General features: G+C 36.7%; 3 protein-coding genes and 1 pseudogene across 7 annotated transcripts; 2 read left to right on the forward strand and 2 right to left on the reverse strand.

Moving 5' to 3' along the window:
* The first annotated feature begins 6,075 nt into the window (after positions 1–6,075).
* Positions 6,076–6,807, forward strand: LOC126803794 (zinc finger CCCH domain-containing protein 54). Its single transcript, XM_050531532.1, has one exon. It carries the CDS (start codon positions 6,076–6,078, stop codon positions 6,805–6,807), a length of 732 nt encoding a protein of 243 aa, XP_050387489.1.
* Positions 6,808–7,241: 434 nt separating this feature from the next.
* On the reverse strand, positions 7,242–9,586 carry LOC126802820 (uncharacterized). 5 transcript variants are annotated; one of them, XR_007673012.1, is made up of 3 exons: positions 9,006–9,586; positions 7,552–7,906; positions 7,242–7,462 (listed from the first exon to the last, which is right to left on the reverse strand). XR_007673012.1 is itself a non-coding variant. In XM_050530528.1 (3 exons), the coding sequence occupies exons 1-3, from the start codon at positions 9,168–9,170 to the stop codon at positions 7,390–7,392; spliced, it is 306 nt and encodes a 101-aa protein (XP_050386485.1). In that variant the 5' UTR covers positions 9,171–9,586; the 3' UTR covers positions 7,242–7,389. The 5 variants fall into 5 exon arrangements, 3 of the variants coding, with proteins under 3 accessions (XP_050386485.1, XP_050386484.1, XP_050386486.1); XR_007673011.1 differs by having other exon boundaries at positions 7,552–7,915; XM_050530528.1 differs by having other exon boundaries at positions 7,839–7,906.
* A 3,466-nt stretch (positions 9,587–13,052) lies between these two features.
* LOC126803795 (cyclic nucleotide-gated ion channel 2-like) lies at positions 13,053–19,173 on the forward strand (annotated as a pseudogene).
* A 1,695-nt stretch (positions 19,174–20,868) lies between these two features.
* On the reverse strand, positions 20,869–21,336 carry LOC126803055 (oleosin 1-like). Its single transcript, XM_050530804.1, has one exon. The coding sequence runs from the start codon at positions 21,334–21,336 to the stop codon at positions 20,869–20,871; it is 468 nt and encodes a 155-aa protein (XP_050386761.1).
* Between the last annotated feature and the right edge of the window lie 2,645 nt (positions 21,337–23,981).

The raw sequence follows: 23,981 nt of genomic DNA on the forward strand, positions 1-23,981 counted from the left end.
TTTATTTCATGTATTTGTTTGATCTAAATATATACACACTATGCATAAATATTTACAAAATATATGTTTGCTATAGTGGTTTGGGTGTTACAGCACACCTAAGAGGTTGGGAGATTGAATCCTATCTCTTGTAAATTGCAAAAACATTTTGCATTCTGGTGTGGATTGAAACCGAACTGACCCGAATCGAAAATTCAGTTAAACCAAAATATTCGGCCCGACTCATTCAAATTCGGTGATCGATTTGGAAAATTAGGAAACCGTTTGAAATGGTTTGGATTCGGTTTGGGCCTAAAACCGACCCAAACTGATATATGTACAACCCTACTGCTACTGATTTGAGAAAGGAGACAAATAAAAAAGTGGCTTTCAGGGTTTCCAGGAAATTGTTTGGCATTTTATAAGCCCATTTGTTTATCAGCCCACCGCGTGTTGATATGCATGTGCCTTAGTTCCACAGAAAAAAACTAGGGGTATTTAGTTTTACACCCATTTCTTACATATGTTTTTAAAATAAACCCACATATTATTTAATTCTAATTTTCTCTCAAATATTGTCAATTAAGCTTATAAAATTTCTTTCGTTTTAACAAGAATTACATAGGTTGCCACTATTTAAATATAATTAGTCAACTATAGTGAATTAAATTATCTTTTAAATACCTAATTGTAGATTGCTTATGACTCATTATCATTGCTAAATTATAGAAATTTTGTTTGCAATTTTAATTTAAATTAAGGTAGATAATGAATGTAATACTTATGTTTTGGTAATTTAAATTATCTATCTTAAAGGTAAATTTTTAAAGAGGAAACTTGAAAATTGGTATGTTGTTATTTTCGACACAATTTGTCTATATTCATTCATCTCTTTATAACCTAACATAAAGGTAGAAGTTAACATTGTTAACCTGCTTAATAGGTACGAGACAACCTAGTTAATAGGTATCTTTTTTAATTTCAACCTAAAGATTATGATCATTTTCTTGACATGACATAGGGAATTTTATATTGTACCTCTTATCGAGGAAAACATGCATATATATAATTTTAATATACATATGCTTCACGTCCCAAAAAAATAATATTATACCTCTTACAATGGATTTATGTTATAATATATCTAAAATGAAGAAAAGAAAATGTCATTCAAGAACAAAGATGTGTACGTACCTCACGATAAGAATTTCTCATATAATCTTCATTTTACTAGCTCATATTGTTTAAAATAATAATTGTGTAAAACTTTACAAAATTAGATAGATTGATGGAAAAAGAACAACAAATAGATACGAAAAACTTGCAAAACTATATAGCTCAATGATGAATATATATATAGATTGAACTCGTTGAAGTTAGTAATATGAATTTAAAACAAAGAAACAATTATGGACGAAATTCATTAATTTCATATTCAAATGGATGTAAAAACCTAAAAATAAGGAAATAATTTAATATAACTTTTTATGTATCAGAAGGGTAGATCAAACATTTATAAAATGAATAAATATTGATAATAAAAGATTTTGGGTATAGATAGAAAGAAAAATTGGGTATGGATGTATTTTAAAGAGGGGGCTTCAATATTAGGCTTATATCTAATTTTCTAAAAAAAATACTGTTTTTCTTGTGAATATTCTATGATTTTCGATCGGTGCACAAGAACAAGACGATGCCCTTCTCTGTTCTTTGTGGAAAGTTTAACTGATGCCGGCATCCAAACCCCCTCAGCTGGGGCTTACCGTCAACGCCACCGTCATTACTACTGGATGTCAGGGCTCAAGATAGTCTCACTACAAGAAAAATGATATATGACAACATCACAATAACAACATCCGTGTTTAGAGCGTTGTTGATTAATATTTTTGACAACATGCTTATTTTGTGAGTTGTGAAAAGTTATATTCAACCACATGCGTCACTGACATGTTGTTAATCTAGTTTTTGACTACGCATTCTGCATGTTGTTATTTGGAAGTTGTCGATTCAACATATTAACAACTAGCAAAAAGACATATTGTAAAATGTTTTTAAATAATAACATGTTGCATGTTGTTATATGTTTCACATATAACAACACGCAGCGCGTTGTGATATGTGTCTCTTCAAAATTTGAAAGATTTCCGAGAAAAATAGCAAACTTTCGAGCTTAAATTATTAAATTAACCAGGATACCCTTTTACCCAAAGAGTTTAAAAATACATCTCATAAAATCAAAATATTTATTTTCTCTCAATTTCTCAAAACCCCAAAACACTTCTCACTCAAAAACCAAAACAGTTCGTCTGCCTCTCTCTCTAAAATGGAGCTCATCAGCTCCATCTAATCTCTGTCTCTCTCTCTACAATGAAACCCTAGCTTCATCTAATTTATGTTTATGTGATTTCAGAGAAATCGTAGTATATTCTCTAGTAAGCTTGTTTTTAAGCTTCAATTCTTTAATAGAATCCTAGATCTATGCTTCGATTCTCAGTTCTAGTACTAAAATCCTATATCTATGCTTTGATTGATGAGATATTGCAAATTAAAAGCTCAGGTTGTTCAACCTTTGTTGATTTCTGATAATAGTTTTGTTCGGAGTTTTGATTAGTTGGAATGCCAAAAAGAAGAATGAATAGTATATATAGTTTTTGAGCATGTTTGATTATATATATAGTTACGGGGAGGAGAAAACAAAATTTTAGGGAGACTGGTGAGAGAGAAGAGGAGAGATTACAGGTTGTAAGCAAACTCCACCTTCAGGGTGTGGAACTTTCCCATTTGCAATAGCTGTTTGCATACGTTTAAGTTGGAGTTTTGCGATTTCAATTATTTAGATTGTTTTTCTGTTGAAATGATGATTTAAGTTGGAGTGCATATGTTTATGTGATCCTACATGTACAATTGGTGCTACCATGCACTGCAGAGCAATTTTTTAGGGAGAGTTTGGAAAGCGCATTTCTGTGGGTGCGGTTCTGGTTCTGCAGAAGGAACTTTTGCAACTCGTGTGTCTGGATCTGTTTACCTTTACAAAGTAAGCAAGGGTATTTCATTAACGAATTTTGAATAGTATCTTTATCTTTGATTTCAAATCTTGTTTTATGACTGTCAAACAAATTTGGCGAGCCTTTATTCCACCCAGATACTTTGTCCAGATATAAAAAAAGCTTGGCAACACTGGAGGTGGGATCATCAAGGGAATTAAGTAGGGCTGATAGTTCTAATGGTGGCCTGATGTTGGATAAAGAGATGCCCAAGTTCCTTAAGTCACAATAAAAAAGAATAAATGCCTAACATTCATGTACTATAGTTGTACATCTTTCTGTTCCACAGATTATCCTTGAGTTAAAGTCCAAAAAATCAGATATCCTTTTGTACCATCATGCCCATGCTTAACAATATTGAATGTGTGTAGTTTTCTTTTCTAATTTCTTTAGGACCCCTGAATATGATGTTTAAAATTTTTGTTGTTCATCCATAGTTAGTATCTGTTACCTAATTTCTACTAGATATAAATGCATATATAAATCATTTTGACATCTTCTCTTTGTCTGTTTATACTTGGGTTTAACACACTTGTTTATTAATCTCCGAATCGCCAACTTCTCCTGTGATACTGATGAACATTAGGCTTGATCTTTCCTTTGTCACATTGTTTCATCATTCATTGTTGTCGCGACTTATTAGGCAAAAGACTTGAATTGTAAATGTGTTGGTAGACTAGTTAGTTATCCAGGTATTTGAACGAGCTCTGGTTAGGTTTTGTGGGATCTGGGTGTCCCACGGCTGGTTTAGACTTCATAGGCTACTTGAAATTGCTTTGACTGGGAAGTTGGGCTAGAGATGTGCCTTTGCTTCAACTCTTGCCAAGGTCTGCTTAGGTGATATCGTAAACTATGAAATGGTTCAAAAACTCTAAAAATGGTTCAAAAGCTTCCGAAAGATGAAAGGGATTTGATTATATCAGCTTCATGGATTCCCGCTAATCTTTACATTTCTGTTAGGCCAGTTCAGATTGTCGAGTACTTTTGTACTTGTATGTAGACATTTCATATCATCTTAGGTCTCTGACTCTTGTCTCCTGATATACTCCCATACTCCTATTAAGTTACCCGGCAGCAAAAAGTTCAATTTTTTCAGGGTTCTGAAAATGCTACTAGACTACTAGCTACCTACTCTATTAAGTTTATTGTGTAGTAATAGTTAGTATGTCTAGAATGCTGTTTTTGCTGAGGATGAATTAAAGTGGCATGGTATGGGTGTTTTAAAGGATGATGTATGATGAGATATTTATATATTGGAATGTTTAAAGTGTGTACTCACATTTGATGCAATTGTGATTAAGTTGTAGTGAATGTATGTAGATTTAGTTGTAGAAAATTTGAGCATAGCAAATCGGATGTAAACTGTGTAAATTAAAATGCAATGACAACACATTCTGTAATATAACAATATGCATAACATGTTATCAAAAAGTTACAACAACATGTAGGGCTTGTAGTTAAAAACTAATAACAACATGCATAACTTGTTGTTAAAAAGTACAACTCGCAAGATGCATGTTGTTGAAAACTTACAACAACATGCAATGTGTATTGTTAGAAAGCACAACGTGCATCCTGTATGTTGTTAAAAAACTACGACAACAAACAATGTATGTTGTCAAGAGAATGCAACAACGTGCATCATATATTTTTACAACGTGCTTAATAGTATTGCGTTGTTGAAAGTTTTAGACTTTTAACGATTTCGACATCTACAACATGCGCCGAGTGTTGTCAAAAGTAATTGACAACATGTAATGCACGTTGTTATATCTGTTTTGTGGTGTAGTGTCTAAGGCTCTTAAATTTGGTGTTATGGGTCATCCCAATGGGAATGACGTCTGAGTTTGTTTGGTTAATTTGTCTCAACCACTATAGTATTAAAGTTCCACTTTGAAGAAGATATAGAAAAAGGGTCTACATCTAAACAGAACAAAGATCATGTACTAAACCAATAAGTTAATGAGACAGCAGAGATACTAATTAATATGAGAAAACGATCAAATATATTGTTCAAAAGTTTACAGGTACATAATTGATCGAAAAAGTTCGTGGAAAATCTTATGCGATGTTGGAACTGACTCACTGACTCACATGAGTTTGCTTCTTGTAGTGTTTTAATTTCTCTCCAATGGAGAATAATATTGAAACAATTTGGGTGTAAACCTGAATGATACATATATATATATATATATATATATATATTTGTGAACAAGTTGAGAAAAGGAATCGAAAGTGATAAAATGTCAATGACATTATAGCTTCTGCCTCCCATCATTTCTTTCCTCACAGAGTCACATCCTTTCCTTTTGTTTTGATTTCTGGGAAATACTTTCATCAATGTGCTTGAGCTTTCTTTTTCATGATGAACTCAATTTTCCTATTTCAAAAAACATTATGGGTTTGACTTGATAAGGGACTTTTGAGTAGTGAATCAAAGAGGATTTACTTTCATAGATTTGTCAATTAATTACAAAACCTCTAAAATTAAGAGACTCGAAAACGTTTGCAACACATCTCAAACAAGCTTAAGGACCACCGAAGTCCTCAAACCCCAATACCCCATTACACTTGTCCCACAGAATCCATGTCCATGTTTCAGCTGCCCAGTCCACTTATCACCTCCACCTAGACTCACCCATGCACTTTTGCCACTTCCCCGCCAAAACGCCGCCGTTTCAACCTCCGTTTAGGGTCCGTCACTTAGATCCATCTCTGACCTTATAACTTATAAGCTCGACATGTCCGGCAACACCTGGCGATGGCTTCTCCTCTTGGCTTAACAACTGGCTCCAAAGCACACTAAGAAGCAAAATGCATGCATGTCTCAAGTCCCGGATTATCCGCCATGTCGTCTCCGTCGTTTAACCTTCGTAACCGCCGTTAGACCATGCAGACAGTACTTTTAACTCAACCGAGTTCAGCTCTGCTATAAAACAACCTCCTTTCTCCAGTCTCCTCCTCGCCCAGAGCCATCGGTTGAGCTCGATCAACTGGTGGCATTTTAAGAAAGGAAACACATTAGTATTGTAATTACATTCCGGTACCAGAAATGTTTAACGGGTACCAATTCTACGAGTTCGTCCCTGTTTCCGTTCCGGTTGAGCAGCACTACCACCATGACCACGACAACGGCTTGTTCAGCTCTGACGAGTTCCGGATGTACTCGTACAAAATCAAGCGGTGTCCGAGAATGCGCAGCCATGACTGGACCGACTGCCCCTACGCCCATCGCGGCGAGAAGGCTCAGCGCCGCGACCCGCTTAGGTATTCCTACGCGGCCACAGTCTGCGCGGCATTCCGCAACGGCGTCTGCTACAAGGGTGACGTGTGCGAGCACGCGCACGGGGTGTTCGAGTACTGGCTCCACCCTGCGCGTTACCGCACGCGCGTCTGCAATGCTGGACTGTTGTGCACCCGCAAGGTCTGTTTCTTTGCTCACTCCCCGGACCAGCTGCGGACCCCGCCACCGGAGTCGACCAAGTCGTTCAAGTGTAGGCAGCATCACCACAACAATGTCTATCGCCCCGTAGGAGATCAGTTGCTGATGAACGGTGCCAGTGGAGCCACCTCAGTGCGGTCGCCAGAACGGTTGGCGATAAATAACAATGTTAATGTCGCCGAAAGGTTCTCGGATTTTTTGAGCAGTTTGAGGGCACTAAAGCTAAGTGAGCAGGAAGGCAATGGTGGTAGTGGTGAGATGGATTTGAGGGTCGACGAATATGGGCTGCCGGAGACTTTGGATGTGAGAGAGGTTGATTGGGTTTCTGAGTTGTTGCAGTAAATGTCTTGAGGGATTATTTTGATGAGGAGAGAGTGAAGTCACTTGTTAAATATAATATGTCATATGAGGTTTGGGGTGTAATTCTAGTAGTTGGTAATGGTGATCAAGTACTTATGGGAAGGTTGTAAGAACATGCAGTCTAGAGCTGAAATCTAAGCGCAATATAAATGTATTGGTTATGGATTGACGATTGCATATGTTTCATGAGTTCATGGTTATATGTCTGTGTTATGAATTTCCTAGCGTACGGTTTTTTTTTTCTTAAGCTCATGTATTACAATGACAATATATACGTACAACATACGTGTACCGCCTCAAACTGCCTTGATTTATATTTAAAAAAAAACGCAAGGCATTTTTATATAAAATATTTTAGAGTAACACAACAGAAGCTTTATAATAATTTTTCGGTGAAAATAATTATTTAAAAAAAAAACATTGTTCGTCCAGAATTTGATACAATTGATATTTCACATATCTGAAAGAAATGAATATCAACAAAGCTACACAATAATCTAGCTTTAACTAACTTGTGAAGACTATGACTAAGGAAATCGACTTTCAAACGAAACTGTGAAACAATTAACAAACTTGAACCACACACCCTACCTCATCCTCCACTATCTTGTACCAGTGCACACTACCTGCAGACAGACTGATGTAGAACGTCTCGATTAGCTTTGAAAACATATATTTGGCATGCCAATGTAAAACCAATCATATAGACCAACTACATGGCATTACCTAAGATATATTGTAACAAGTAAGCATAGCAAGAGCATCTGCTACCAAACTACACAACGTTTCGAGTCCGTTCTTAAGATCAAAACCCACATGACCAGTGTAGCTAAACCCTCCGGAGATTTAAGGGATCAAACCTAACGAAGTCAGTGTCACCCCTAGCTCTTAAGTCATCACATCTCTCACGGTTTGGTCAATACATTTGTATATAAAACAACTAAACCACAACATGCATCATTTTGTAAATAAATTGCGGATAGCTCTAATCAAAATAAATAATGTATTTATACTTGGATTCCAATGCTCTTCCTCGCGTATTCTGCGAGTTACAAGCTTTCCACTTCCATTCACCGGGTAACTGGAGTCCCTAGTCAGACATAATAGTCATTAATGACTTAACCATATAGTCATATATAATTATGACTAATAAATCGTCTAATCCAACAGCTGACCATCATTGACCAAATCAAGCGGAAACATGCTTTCAACGAATACAAATCGATAATGCAATATTGATAAATACTCATATTTATTTTATCTTTCAAAATTGGCCGCATAGTAATTAAACAAAATCACTATGCACACCCATATTTATATTTACCAACATATGCACATGGCATAATTGTATGATTACTCAATCCAGAATATGAGAACTCAATGAGTTCAAAGCAATATTAAGAACTTGATTTACATAACTGTATATTCCTTCCTTAATGCACATTTTACAATTTAACAAGGAATATACATATGCCACACCGTGACCTTACATTCATTTACTTTGTCCTTCTACACCCGGATAATGAAATTGATCACCCCTCAATCACATTCTGAAGATCAGTAAACCAAAAAGTGAAGCTATAGTAATCCAACTATTCAACTAGTTAGCTTGATTTACTTCTCCATAATTAAACACATAATCAATTTCATATACAAATAGTTGGACATGAACAACAACTAAACTCCCCTTTTACAGTTCACCTATAATCCAACTAACTTGAAACCTCAAGAACATTTTATCAGAAGTTCCTTCTTCATCAGGCCAAGACCAGAAACTACATTGTGCAACTGTAATTAAATTCCAAACTTCTCATAACCTAAACAACTTCCAACATATCCTATTCACTGTAATTTAATTAAACTGGACAGAAGTATGCTCAACTTCCATCTCCTCTTCTTCTGAAATTTTATCCAGAAAACGTAAATACCTCTCAACCTTAACAAAGCCATTTTCACATGAGAGTCCAAAAATCTTCACCAATTCCTATAATTTCACTTGCATGGAATCAACCAAACTTACACAATATAACCAGGGAGTTTTCAATTCAAACTACCACAATTTGGAAGCAATCCAAATTAACAATTTCAACCAAGACTTAAATTCAAAAATTCACCCGAGGCCAAAAATAAGAATTTCAGTACAGGAGCATTACAACATGAATCCAAAGCTGTAATTCTACCTTTGAATTATCCAAGCAGAGGCCTTGGATGAACACTTGAGGGCTTGCTCTCCTCTGTGATTCATCCTCCTCAACCAAAATGATTCCTTCACACAAGCAGTCCTCTGCCAACTTCAACGAACTCAAACCCAACTTCAAAATTCTGAAAACCACTTCAAATTGCATCTCCAATCGACATGGAATTAAACGACATAACCATCAAATCAAATAAATGCCAAAACCAGTCCCAATGTCGAAGAACATCAAAACCCAGAAATTGGAATTTGTCAAAACTTGACCAAATCGCAAAAATAATTATGCAAACTTGTAGAACACGAAGAGGAGGTGAATATTGATACCAGACACGATCCGAACGGCGGCCGGAGACGCCGTAAAACGCTGTGATTTCGCCGGAAGGAAACCCGGAACAGTCGGCTTCTCTTCTTCGATTCTCTCTTCTACGGCGGCGATAGGAAGAAACAAGGACGGAGACGAGTAGGCGGTCACGATGGGACCAGTGCGCCTGCTCGATCTGGCCTGACGGCGGCGGAATGACGCCGAGTCAGCGCGCGGTGTTTTGGGGTCGGGAGGAGCAGCGTCTGCTTCTCTGTTTTTTTCTATCTTTTTCTTTTCCACTTCTCCTCTATATCACAACCCACTTAAATCCAATGGCTGAGATTTAATCAATCAGAATCAATGGCTATAATGCACCGTAAACATTTTCAGATTTCTCAAATAATTCCTTTATATTTCCAAACTTCGAAAAATCATATAAAATAACTCGAAAATCCAGACATATTCTGAATATTCTCAAGTACTCGTCGTAACGAATACGACTTTTAACCCAAAATATTCACTTATATGAAAATTCACTAAGATCGTAACATAGTTATTAACGATCTCAACTTAGCTCGTTGATATTTTCTGGCTCACTGGTTTTTACATTTGTTAACCAAATAAGTGTGAAAATACGACTTAATTCCGACACCATAAATTATGTTGAAATAGATATAAGTAATCAAATAACAAATTAGTAATAAAAAAAATAATGTAAAAATAAATTCAAATTTTGTCAAAGAATCTTTCTATAACTTCCACTTTTTCCACCATATTTATCCACGTTTTTCTCCGGTAAGTTTTTTTTAATTAATTGCACACAGAGTGCACTTTGTTGCTAGTATTTTTGATGTAAACTTGTTTTGTTTTCACATACTTAAGGGTTAATTAAATTGTTATTTGTCGGCCTAACCGTTCTGCCGGACGCACCGACGTGACTGTCATCGACAATGACATAGCAAGTACCACAAACTAAAACAGCAACAAGTTTAACCCCAAAGAGTTCCCAGTTATCCATAATCTCCTTCTACAATACCTGTCAGTAAAATGGTAAAAGGAAAAAAGAAAAGGATTAAAAAAACAAATAAGGATGAAAATAGAGGAAAAAAATTTGTATAGGGGTTCACAGGTTTGCGAAAAAAAAATTGGTTTGTCAAACATATGGAGCTAATTGTTAAAAAAATGTTAGTAGACCAAACGGTATTGGATCTGAAAAAATAATTATATGGAAAATTAATTATTTGATTGAATAAGAAGATAAAGAGATGTGCTATATTGGGTTTGGAATTTGGTTAGAAGTTGATTATCTCAAAATTTAAGTTCTCTTCATATCTAGTGAAGCTAAGTCATAAGATTTTGATTATAGAAATTATCACAATATAAATGAAAGTACAGAAATCACCATGCTACATCGACAATGAAACACCGTACATAAACTATTATTTTTGGAATTAAGGAAATGAAAAACTCACCTCGTTTACATCAATATATAGCTAACGAGCTCGAGAGAAATTTTTCTTTTTCTCCGGCACACATAAGCACCACATCCATGCATATTAGAAGGGGTAGGTTAAATCGAATATCTAGATAATAATCGTTTTTTTTTTTTGCATATATAGATACATGGATCTAGATATTTGTCAAGAAACGGATCTATCTTAGAGCCAATTAATGGAAATTAAAAATCACACGTCTCTCTTTAATTTTGTTATTTTCTTAAAGTTGGCCATAAATCGTGATGTATAAGATTTTTATTTATTTATCTTTTTCTATAAAAACTACGTACTGACTAAAAAGAAAATTATTCATCGTTTTTCTTATAACAACAGATAACTCGTGACTAAGAAGTCTAACGTCTATCTTTTTTTCATCGTTGTCCTCATAAGTATAGGGAGCATGTGACTAACAAGTCTAAACTCTAAGATTCTCATTGATTTCCTCATAACAGTAGGTAATCTGTGGACAGAGTGAGCTAAATGCTTATTTAATTTGTAGTTCAATTGTGTATGACTACTCAATCCCACTCTCAATTCCCACAAGTAGTGAAAGGAGGGTCGGAGTTAGAGGGATTAACATGTTCTTTAGTTGAAAAACCATTAGAAAATTGAGTCACTAGAATATTATTAGTTACGACAAACTTAGAGATACAAAACCAACTCATGGACATGATCACTGACTTTTAGTTGTTCCTAACTGATCAATTAATAAGTTTTTATCCCAAAGACGTGTCTACTAGCTAGTGTGTATATATATTTCTAGTTCATTTTAGGAATAGACTTGAGAATAATTTACAACTCATTTGTTCCGGTTGACAAAAACGCACCCAGAACTCCTGGTTGAAATTTGCCAAGGTTTTCAAACCCATGGCTGTTATATATATATATATATATATATATATATATCATAATTATTAAAAAATTAACAAAAAAAGACAATGAATCAAATAAAAAAATACGACGCCGGCCTCATCAACTTATATATCTTACCATTTCTGTTCATATAGACATGAATGAAAAATCTGGATAAATAACTTTACTTTCCTTATGAGTACGTTAATGTTCCAGTAATCGATCTTATCAAAATATAAACAAAGAGATAGAGACAGAGAAGAAAAAAGTAGTAGTCACATCTTAATCTACAGATTCTTGCATATCCCTGTAAACCTGAGAATTAAGCTTGACACCTGCATAATGACTTTGGATTAAAGCGAGACGCAGAGAAAACAACTGTAGACCATGCACCATATTATTAAAGCGGTTAAGAGTGGCTATACCCTGCTTTAAATAAGTGTGCCTCTCTAGCCCCTTTCTTTAATTCAATCTCATGGAATTGGATTCCAAGATCAGCAAACAGCAGTGCAGATGAAGCTGCAAAGTTTGCAAATTGGAGGAAGTGCTCTTTGGAGGGGAGGGAGCTACATTAGGCCTGAAGGGGCCATGGCACCCCAAGAATTTGTCTTGAATTGTATTAGTACTTCTATCTCTTTGATTAATGGGATAGAAACACAGGTATGTGTATATGTTGGCACCACTTTCACTTTCTCTCGAGCAAATAAAATATGAGAGGATCAATAAATATGGCAATGCTTCAGGCCATTAATACACTTAATTGAGTGTATTAAGTAAAAATTGACGTTGTTAACCTTGAGTTCTTCCCTATATTGGCCCCCTTACTATAAATTTCTAGCTCCGCCCATGCTGAGTGGACCAGCCGGCCCCCTTCCTCTATTGTTGATATTTTGAAGAACGATGGACTTCCTGGACCTCCATACTAGTCCTTGAATTGTCTTTCTCCTTTCGGTGTTGTTGTAATTTGTTTGTTTCCTTGTTGTTTGCTTTGTTTTTCTCTGTCTGCTGTTGTTTTTCGGTTTCCCCTGTCGTTCTTGTTTGTTTGCCTGTGGGCTAAATGAAAGTTTATTCAGACAATCAGACCCAAAAAAGACCATGCACCATAGGCGTTATAGACTCTTCATGTTTTTCTTCTCCTGGGTTTTTATCAGTATCTGCGTTGCTGACATGGTCTTGAGCTAGAAGATTTAACACCTTGATTGCGGTGGGACCCAACTTGAGGTCTGTCAGAAACTCCCCGACAACCACCCACTTCGCCACTGCCACCTCCGTCAGCTACGTGCTTCGCTCTTCACATCCCTTCCGACTCATCGTCCTTATCGCCATTAAATCTCCCTTCAAATATAAAACGCACTCCCTCCATCGCTCACAACAACCATGAACCATGTCGTCACCATCTCACTCGAGGTCACTCATTTTCAGCTAAACCCTTTTTCCGGTTCCGACATACGTACATTGTATGAATGAAATTCATTGTGGTTCTTGCCTACGTATGTTAGTAATGTTACTGTTTTCCAGGCGGAATAGCGGCAACAGAGACGACTCCTTTGAGTTTGATTCTCCGGAATACTATGCTTGTACTCAGTCGGGTCTTCCGGTATTTCACTCCATCCGCTGCAGAGACCCTGTGCACCATACCGCTGGTTCTTCATTAACTTCGGTCGAAACCCCGACTGACTGCAAATGCAACCCCACAGGCCGGGCCCGGGTAATCGACCCGCATAACAGCTACCTGAAAAGGTGGAACCGTCTCATCCTCATGGCACGCGGCGCAGCCCTTGCCGACGATCCGCTCTTCCTCTACGTCATTGAGCTGAGAAAGAGTGGGCCCGTCTTCTACCTGGACGTCGCTCTGGCTTTCTACGTTACCATCGTTCGAACTTGTCTGGACGCCTTGCACCTGGCCCACATTTTCCTTCAGTTCAAGCTTGCCTACGTGTCAAGTGAGTCTGTGGTGATTGGCTGTGGGAAGCTCGTATGGGACCCGCGAGCAATTGCTTGGCACTACTTGGAGGCATTCAAGTGGTTCTGGCTTGACGCCTTTGTCATTCTACCTATTTCTCAGGTACCTGAAAATTGCACATGAATTCCGGTCAGATTTTCTAGTATTGGTGTAGTTCGGAATTAGTAGTCGTTCCATTATCCTAATGGAGATGTGGTATCATATGCATTTTGAATTTGGCGATTATCAACTCATGAAATTATGTTTTTAAAAAAAAGGAAATATAAAGATATTTTAAATACACGTCTCAAATCTCTTAATACATTCTCATATTTAATACACCACCTATTTCAATTCTCATTCTAATATTTTTACTAAATACACCACATAAAAAACCTAAAATACCCTTGAATTAAAAAAATCACAAAATACGTCATTATTTAGATATACAATGTTACTTTTTACCGTGATTAGTATATTAATATATATATATATATATTAACATCTTATAGATGTTCATATCAATTCTTATTTGTTCTTACGAATCATTATAGATTGTAATTGTTTTTTTTTCAAATTCTTTAACCATAAAAATGATAAACAACATGAAAAAAAATATATATATATATATATATACATATAGTCTTTATCCAGAGTGAAGCTTCACTCTGAAATTACAGAGTGAAGTTCCAATTTTGGCACACTTTTCGGTCAAATTTTTTCACCATAAGCGATTCAATATTTAGGTATGCTATTCAATATCATCTCTACAAAATTTCATCTAATTCGGACATCGTTAAGGTATTGAAATTAGATTAAATCAATGAATGAATTAAAACTGTTCAACGTGAACCGTTCGTGTAAATCTCAATTTTGAAAGCTCAAACCATTGTCAAATTGGATGAAACTTTGTAGAGATGATCTTGAATAACATACTTAATTATTGAATCACTTATGGTGAAAAAATTTGACCGAAAAGTGTGCCAAAATTGGAACTTCACTCTGTAATTTCAGAGTGAAGCTTCACTCTGGATAGAGACTGTATATATATATATATATATAAGAGAAAGGGATGAATTGGTTGTTTGAAGAAGATGAACATTTCTTCGTTAAGAATGTATGAAGATGAAATTTAATGAAGAATGAAAAATTATAATTCTTTTTCATGAATTACCTTGTTTGAGACTCTAAAAATAGAAATAATCGTTTTCGGTAAAAATTAAGGAATGAATTGATTGTTTGAATCTCTCGCTTAATTTTTCATCAAAATATATACTAATATAAATTTCCCTGTAAATTTTCTTATTTTAATTGTTTCTAAAAATAAATTCTTAGTTTTGATAATTTAATTTGTTTTTAATTTTTTGAATTATTATATGTACCTATTTTGGTCATTCAACATACATGCAAAATATTATTTGAATTATTGAATAATAGGGGTGTGTATCAAGAGTTTATGGGTGTGTATTTAGAACTTCTCAGAAATATATATACATCAAAATAAGATTACAATAAGAAACACTCGGTGGTGGAACAAGTTCCCACACTTTGTCCGACCAATAAAGCTAGTAAGGACTATCGCAATAGCAATAGACATGAACCAAGAATGCTCAATCCCGAACTAATGAAAAATGATTCAAGAAGTAGTCGATAACCTACTCGTCGTCAATCTCAAGAAGAAAACTACTCCAATAGCATCACATACCCAAACCTCCGGCATATTTACAGAAACAACCTCCTCATTACATTGATACCCAGAAAGAACAGACATTTAGATAATCCTTGGAAATGATATGCATTATAAACATGTGCACTCAACGACATGATCAAACCCTACCTATCGATATCCTAAACCCTCGCTCAAAGAGAAGGGACGACAAAACCCTTAATAAAACTAAAAAAAACAGACCTAGGTCAAAAGACCCAACTCCAATAAACCTATAGGACCCATCCTAGGCCCAACCGAGCCTAGGCCCACCTTCATAACCGCAAGTTTTGACGGCCGCCAAGTCCAACCAACATGTACCTCTATCTGATCTTACCACTGTCGTCCCACCAAAAATGCTAGCCACCGCCCAGAGGCCACCACCTAAGCCCGAAATTGCGAGACAAACCCCTCCATCTCGAGTTCAACCCAACGGCAGAGAACTAGATCCAACCTGGATAACACCCAAGAGAGCCAATGTCGCATGTGCTTCCCCATCGTAGAGAACCACAACAACGTCGTCTCCATACTACCAACGAGACTCGGCCAACAACGCTAGAGCGACACCAAACATAACCTCTGAACAACTCAGCTACAAACCATCCAGAGCCACATCTCTGACCGAACCAAAATGCCACCAACCGCTCACGATCCACCCCCATGCTACGCCATTGTCTGACCTACTATAACTCTTGTGACAGCAGCGTCAATTGATGCGCAGTCGGAGAGAACCATATTTTTTTTCCAAAAACCCTAGGATCCGGTAAAAACGGAGCACCCGAGTAAAGATGTTCACCTCGGTACCAGATGAACCATGAAATTATGTTCTTACACTCCATAGAATTTCAGAAACTTTATGAGATATAATATTTAACGAGAGTCATATTCATCTGCTCTTTTTAAAGATTATGTTTAAAAAAAAGGATTCTAAATATGCATGACACCAAGTAAACCCGACGTAAGATTCTCAAATGTCAAGCCGGGTCCGGGACCAATTGTTTAAACTAGTCCTCAAAAAACAAAAAATATAAAGAGTGATCAATAATATAAATTATAAAAGAGCTTTAAATGTATTATGTTGTTCAAGTGCGTTATCTAATTTGCAGATTGTAATTTTTGCTATTTGAGCCAAAGTTGCTTAGAGGAGAACGGCCGACACAGATAATGGCCACCGTTTTGCTAACCTTCTTGTTCCAATTCATCCCCAAGATCTACCATATTATTCACTTGGCCAAAAGACTAAAAGAAGTCACAGGTTACATCTTCTCATATGGCAACATTTGGTGGCGTTTCAAACTTAATGTCATCGCCTACTTAATTGCTTGTCACGTAAGTAACTAATCATCTTAATTACTACTCAGTTAACCACTACTATGTTATCATATTACAGAAAACTTCTTGTGAAGATTGTTGGAGCAATTTGGTATGTTCTTGCAACACAACGTGTAATGTCATGCATCCAACAACAGTGTGAGAGTAACATAAAGTGCGATATCTCTCTCTATTGCTCGAGGGAGATAGTTTCCCATGAAAATTTTCATGAAGGTGACAAATTCCCAAAGATAAAGGCATGGTGCTTAGACGAAGACACTGGATTTCGCTACGGAATTTACCAGCTGCTTCTTCCTGTCTATAATGGCAATACACGCGCCGTCAGGATCCTTTATCCCATTTACTGGGGCTTAAATAACCTGGAGTAATCAACAAATTAAGCTAATTAAGGCATCTAGCTAGAATGAAATTTTGGTCGCTCTTAATTGTGAATGTCTTATTATTGTTCATGCTGATGTTGCAGCTCCTTTGGCAATAATCTTGCTCCAACGAGTAACTGGCTGGAACTGATGTTCTCTTGCTGTATGTGTCTGGCGGGAATGAGTCTCTTTATTACCTTACTTGGAAATATCCAGGTCACTCAAATTTCTAATTGTTTATGGTTAATCAAGCTTTTAATCACAGAATGGTTTTTGCCAGATAGATCTGCAGAATAAAATCTGATGTCTGTAGTCTACAGATTTAGAGCCTTAAATAAGTTTTGACAGCATAATGTTTTCACTTTAGTCGATCAGCACTAATATCTTGAATGTGAATGTACCTGTAATTGTACAGATATTTCTGCATTCAGTCATGGCAAACAAGAAGAAATGCAATTGAAATATCGAGACATGGAATTGTGGATGCATCGTAGCCAGTTGCCGCATCATTTGAGAAAGAGAGTTCGACATTTTCAACGCTGCAGCTGGGCAGCAAAGCAAGGACTGGAAGAGATTGAATTAATCCAAAACTTTCCTCATGGACTTCGCAAGGATATCAAGCGCCATCTTTGCCTGGATATTGTTCTTAAGGTAACTATCTAACTTAGAGGTAGCAATTACGTATACAGTTCTATCATATATTATTGTTTTCTCACTATCATGCTGGCTATAATACCAAAGTTCTCCACTCTCTGTTGCAGGTACCTCTTTTCCACCAGTTGGATGATGTTATTCTTAACAGTATATGTGATCTAGTCCGTCCATTAGTCTACTCCAAGGGTGAAAAGGTGCGACAGTACAGTTTTATCTTTTTACCTATATGTTTTCGATGTAAGTACATGATCTTCGATGAGTGTTTAGTAGATGTTTGATCTAGAATTGTAATCTATGGAGGGTTTGAAATTTGGCCGAATGACAAAAATTTTTTTTTGACAATGTACATAAAAGATGAGATTCAACCAATGTACACAAAATACTATGTGATTCACACTTTTGAACTGATTGTTTTACATTATCTGCATCAAATTACCTCCAAGCATATGTAACCGAAGGTGGATGGAAAGCAAACGCAGAAAGTCAGAAATTTCAAATGGAAAAATCCTCAATTCGATCATGACATCTCGTATTCGCTATAAGAGTGGAGGCCACGCATAACTTCTTGGTGGAATGGTGGAGTGAGCCCAATCCAAAGTGTAATATATCACTCTAATTTAAGAATTAGGCTTTAGTTTTTAGGGTTAGAGATTTAATTTTATGGAAAAAAAAAAGACAGAGAAAGAAAAAGACGAAGAAAAGAAAAAAATTGGTGGTCCGTGTGAGGTTGATGTGGGAGGAGATTGAGTGTGGGTGAGTGTATGTGTAAGTACAAGTGTTGGTGGGAAGATTGAGTGTGTGAGATAGAGTAGGCCAGTAGGGGATACTAGCTCTAATTTAAAAAAATTAATACCGATTTTTTTTTTCTAATTGACTTGGGGATGCTCAAGCATCGCTAATCTTGTGAAAAGATCCGCCAATGCGTACATGTTTCAAATTCGACTTCTTAATTACATTTTTACTCTGATTCCCAAGATAATTAGAGAAGGAGACCCTGTCCAAAGGATGGTGTTCTTAGTTTGTGGACGCATAAAACGTAGTGAAAGCCTGAGCAAAGATTCTTAGCCACGAGTGTGCTAGAAGTTGGTGCCTTCTTCGGAGACGAGCTTCTCTCATGGTGCCTCCGCCGTCCATTTTCACACCGCCTTCCTTCTTCATCCGCTACATTCACTACCATGGGACCTGTTGAAGCATTTGGCCTCGACGCAGAGTTTCTTCACTACATCACCGATCATTTTCGGTACAAATTCTCAAGCAAAACCTCAAACGGACGGCAAGGTATTACTCCTCGAATTGGGGGGCTGTCATCATTAAACTTGCTTGGCGTCGTCACAAGGAGATGACTAAGGGTAGTCCGAGACCAATGCATAACCGGGATATTGAGAACCGTCTTAAATTTTATGTTGCCATGTTCTCGTCACTAAAGCCTCAGGACCATACAGACTATCTGCTAGTGAATGTAGTGCTATCATATCACTATTTTGATTTGGTCCGACCGGAACTGAAAGTCTAATAAAATTGTGAATGGAACTAATTTTGTTTAGCTTGGTGTAGAACGATAATTTGAAAATAAATAAGAGTGCAGACACGTGTACAAATAAAGTGTAATTTATTGATAATCAAGCGCGAGGTTACAATCTTTGTGAACTCCTCTGATTCTATCTCCGTATGTAACTTGGCTCAAGGGTGACATGCACTTGATCTTGAGAATTTGAGTTTGAATTTGAACTTGATGAAGAACGAGCGATTTGGTAGCTTAATGATTCTTCGTGGACTTGAGTTTGAATTTGGATTTGATGAAGAACGAGCGATTTGATAGCTTGATGATTCTTCGTGGACTTATGAGACTTTGGGATTTCTCGAAAGTGATCTTGCTCAAGTGATTTTCTCTCTTCTTCTCCAAAGAAAATTATTTTTTCTCTTTATGTTGGAAGGGGTATTTATAGTGTCAAAGCTTCTTTTTTTAATAGAATATTTTAATGACACTAAAATAATAAATTTCTTTAATTGTATAATTAAATCAATATGTATTTTCTGATTAATTTAAAATTAGTTATTCTCATAACTAAATTAAACAGATTCAAATAATTGATTTAATTATAATCGTTAAAGAATTTATTAATTTAATCAAATGTCCAATTACCATTTCGAATCGTCAATGACATTTAATTTTCGATTTAAGTCGGAATCACGTAGCTTCGATTATGATCATCAATTTATGTGATGACGCGAATTTTATTTGAATCCGTACTGACTTTATTGACTTTTGGGCCGCGTGTGTAATTTCGTCGGGTTCTTAGTTGATTTAATCAATTAATGAAGATGATTTACTTTATTAAATTAGATACATGGCTTTTCTTAAGTTTGATCTTTACATATCACATCGCTCTCTAGTCCATTTTAGATGATGCATCACGTTCGAAAAGAAGTTCCGATCCAAAAGCTCATTCCACATAGTTCATTATCCTCCTAACTATTTATTTTCGATTCGCTTGCTGTCTGCAAATTATGCGAACCATCTTATAATCAGTAGTACGTCGACAGCATGTACTTTATTCAAACAAAGTTCTCTCCATAAAATTTTGAAACCTTTGTTGCCAAGAATGTGAAATTATTTACCGTGTATTAAAAAAAATTATTGCCAAGAATGTGTAGTTACTTAAAATAACTTTTGTTGCCATAGGCGTGTTTGTTATCAGTGAATGTTAATATTGCCTCTCCGGGTATGTTTCGACATTTCGTGCCACATGGTTCACAACCTGTATATGAGATAGTCATGCATGGAGACATGTATCTTCAACATAGACAACATAAGTTTCTTCAACTCTTTTTTCTCTGTTATGAAAAAGATTCATTTTGTTCACTTGAATTCGATCTCATGCAGAATACAAGAGATTTGAGATGCAGAGACAATCTTTCCAACAACAAAAATGCCACATTAATTTGAATTTTATTTCTTTCCCCTTCAAAATAAGCCAAGGTTTGAGACTCACAGTTCACAGCTCATTACAGAAAGTAAAATACACGAGATAAACCCAGAGAACAACAAGTTTTTTTTTTAACATAGAAAACAACTACTAAATACGTACGACGAGACAAAGCAACCGATCTAATACACAAAACAAATGCCCGGCCCTAGTCTCATCTATGAGCTTCCACCGCACCATCTCTACACCGCACTCCCTCCACCGTTCAGCAACGGTGGAGATTAAGAAGTCTGATGTTGACCGCGTTCTGAGCCCATATGCTGTTGCCCAAACTGCTCGGCTCTGTCCTTCATGTCCCTCGCCTTCCCTGCCAGCTTGTGCCTCGCGGAGTCGATCTTGTCCGCCCCAGGCGGGTGGCTTCCAGTCACGTACTTGTAGATCCACGACAACACACTGATAGCCGCCACGCCAAACCCACCGGATGCCAAGAAGCCAGTCATTATTAGAGCCACTGTGATCACAGCCGGGACGAGGACCGGACTGAAGATCACGAGGAGAGGAGTAGCTATGGTCAAGCATATGACCGTGCCAGCAAGGACCAAACCGGAAAGAACGAGGAGTGAACCCCCGGCGGTGACTGCGGTGGCGGCCTTTGCGACCTGGTAGGACTTGCCGTGTTGTTGCTGCTGCATGCCTGTTTGGCCCGGGAACTGATGGGACTGCTGGTATTGCGCGTGGTGCTCTGCCATTTGTGACGAATGCAAAGAAAATGAATAAACAGAAGATGTGTTTGAGGAAATGGATTTTGCAACTGAGGGAGAAGAATCGGTGTGGAGGTTTGTTATATAGAGAGGATGAGATGAGAGGTGGGGAGGCAGCTGTTGAGGAGAGAGGCACGTGTAGCGAGCTTCTCATGCAGGGGCTGCATGTAATGAGAGGGTGTTTTCGTTGTGCAACACGTCGTTCTTGTCCACACATGAATTTGACGAGTAAAAAGATCGTCGTGGAGGTTCGAGGTGATAGAGATAAGAATTATGGGATGTCAATATTGCATTTGGGTAGTAGTGTTCTCATTAACACAGAATTCTAATACCAAGATGGTTGCTCGATTTTCACACGAGGGAAACAAATTATTTCTTGGCCAATACATAAATGAGACTAAGAAAACGTCCTAATTTGATACATGCCACACTAGAGGAAGAGATTCCAAATTGATGAGAAAACTCAACTCCCAACCTAGCTAGGACTAAATTCAACGAATTCAGCGAGTGCACGACAAATTGTTAACACTTAACTAGCTAGTACTATCCAAGGTTCAAAATCCAAATGTACTCGTCCTAATTGCTTTGGGATCGATAAGCTTAAGCAGCTAGAAAAAAAATGTATAACAAACTACAGACAGTCATGCAAAATTTTAGTTTTTCAGAAAATTATCATAATTTCCCAAATTCGTGATGGACCTATATATGTGATGAAATCAACAAGTACAAAAACTGTTCCCTTTCAACTTGGGAAGTTTCAGACCCAAACCTATAAACTCCAGACTTTGGCTTCAGGAACTGACGGACGCATGCATGATTACCATTAGGCAGATTTGTTATTTTTTACTTTTCATATTAAGGAAACATGGAGTAAGAAACAATGAGAAAGTAGTAGGAAATTACCCTAGGGAGCAAAAGTATGCAATCCATATATTCTTGTCCTACAGAAATTTTAAAACCCCCAACACAAGGTTCATTCTGGAATAGATTCACAACTCATAAGTATATAGCGTGGGAGCTCACCATTTCTCCCGATCCCAGAAATCAAGTAGAATGATTTCTACATATTTTCAGGGTAATAAACTCCAATACCACATTCGCGGCGTAACAAATATTTATAATACCAACTATCATCACTAATAGAGCTCCTTCCCGTATAATCTCACCGTCTGCCAAAAAGAGAAACAATTCATTCAAAATTTCAGATTATTTCATGGCTTAGAACTTGGACTTACGTACCCAACAATGTAGATCTTAAGTACTTCTTCAACTCAATATTGCCAAGATTTCCAACTCTTCCACATACGCGAGGATTAAGTAGAAATTGAGTTCTCGGAAAGCTCGAAGGTCCATTTTTTAAAGGATATTTTTAATTTTATTTTTTGAACTAAAAGAAAAAAAGGATCTTGTATTTATCATTCGAAAGAGAATTTAGTCCATTCCTCTTGCTATGATTTGAGTTGTAAAATTACCTCATTGAATCTTTTTATATAATCCTCGCATTTATCTGCTGGAAACTTGATGTTACTAAATATCCTCGGGTTCTGCCCTTGGATTTGGACGACGAATAATCTTTGACCCAGGATATTTTTTCACAAGTTCATCCTGACGTTGACTAGGAGTATCTGATAAATGAAACAAACTAAGTTTACATTATACAGCACTGACGTTATAGGACCAAGGCATGCAATAAGCTGATAACAGACAAACCATTGAGACTCGTTTATCATACATTGTTCTTTCGTAGAAAAAAATATATTCAAAAAGACATGTTATAGCACCTCTGCGTGAAGAAGAAAACCAAAAAAAAACAACCTCGTCATGAGGATGACAAAGATCAAGCCACATATGAAACATTCAAACACAAACGAATACGTGAAAATTTACAAATTACATAAGGAATGAGAAACTTACTCCTTCGTTTAGGTTCTGGTGGTGGTTTTGGTTTTTCGGCAAATAAATCAGTATATATGGAGAATAAACCGGATTCTGCAAAAGAAGAGCAAAAGTCACAATGAATTTGGTGAATCATTTATCCTCAATTAATAACAAAATTCAAAAGCCCTTACATTAAAAACAAAAAAACAAAATTCTAGGGTTATTATTTCTTCTTGACCGTAGGAGGCTGCTAACCTTCCCGTTCTGATTGAGCCATGAAGCAAGTAAAGAAAATAACAGAGCCACAGGCCCACAGCTAATCCGCCTAATCGAATAGAGCGTATAATGAATGTAACCCAACGATACCTCTTCAAAGTATGTTTTAAAAACTGTTCTTGGTTCAAGATATGAGGCCCAGATGAATAATATGGGCCATCAAGGGCCACGAAATAGTATTGGGCAACATCAGGTCTGGTTACTAAAATAGTGTACGACTGATAACTCGAATTTTATTTCTCCAGCTTACAAATAGATTCTCCATACCCAAGTAAACTAAAGATGATGATGAAGATTACTCTCGGCCTCGTTTTGTTTCACAGATTTGAGAGTTCCGGAAATAAAACTTATATCGGAACATGTATAGGATAATAGGAAAAAAAATCAAAGAGATATTATCGAGCAATGTTGTACTGGTTGTCAGCATGAGTCATAGAATGTAATGTAGGGTTCTATATCGTGTAGTTAGTACTTACATA

The sequence above is a fragment of the Argentina anserina genome, chromosome 7 (assembly GCF_933775445.1).
Source record: "Argentina anserina chromosome 7, drPotAnse1.1, whole genome shotgun sequence".
Lineage (NCBI taxonomy): Eukaryota > Viridiplantae > Streptophyta > Magnoliopsida > Rosales > Rosaceae > Argentina > Argentina anserina.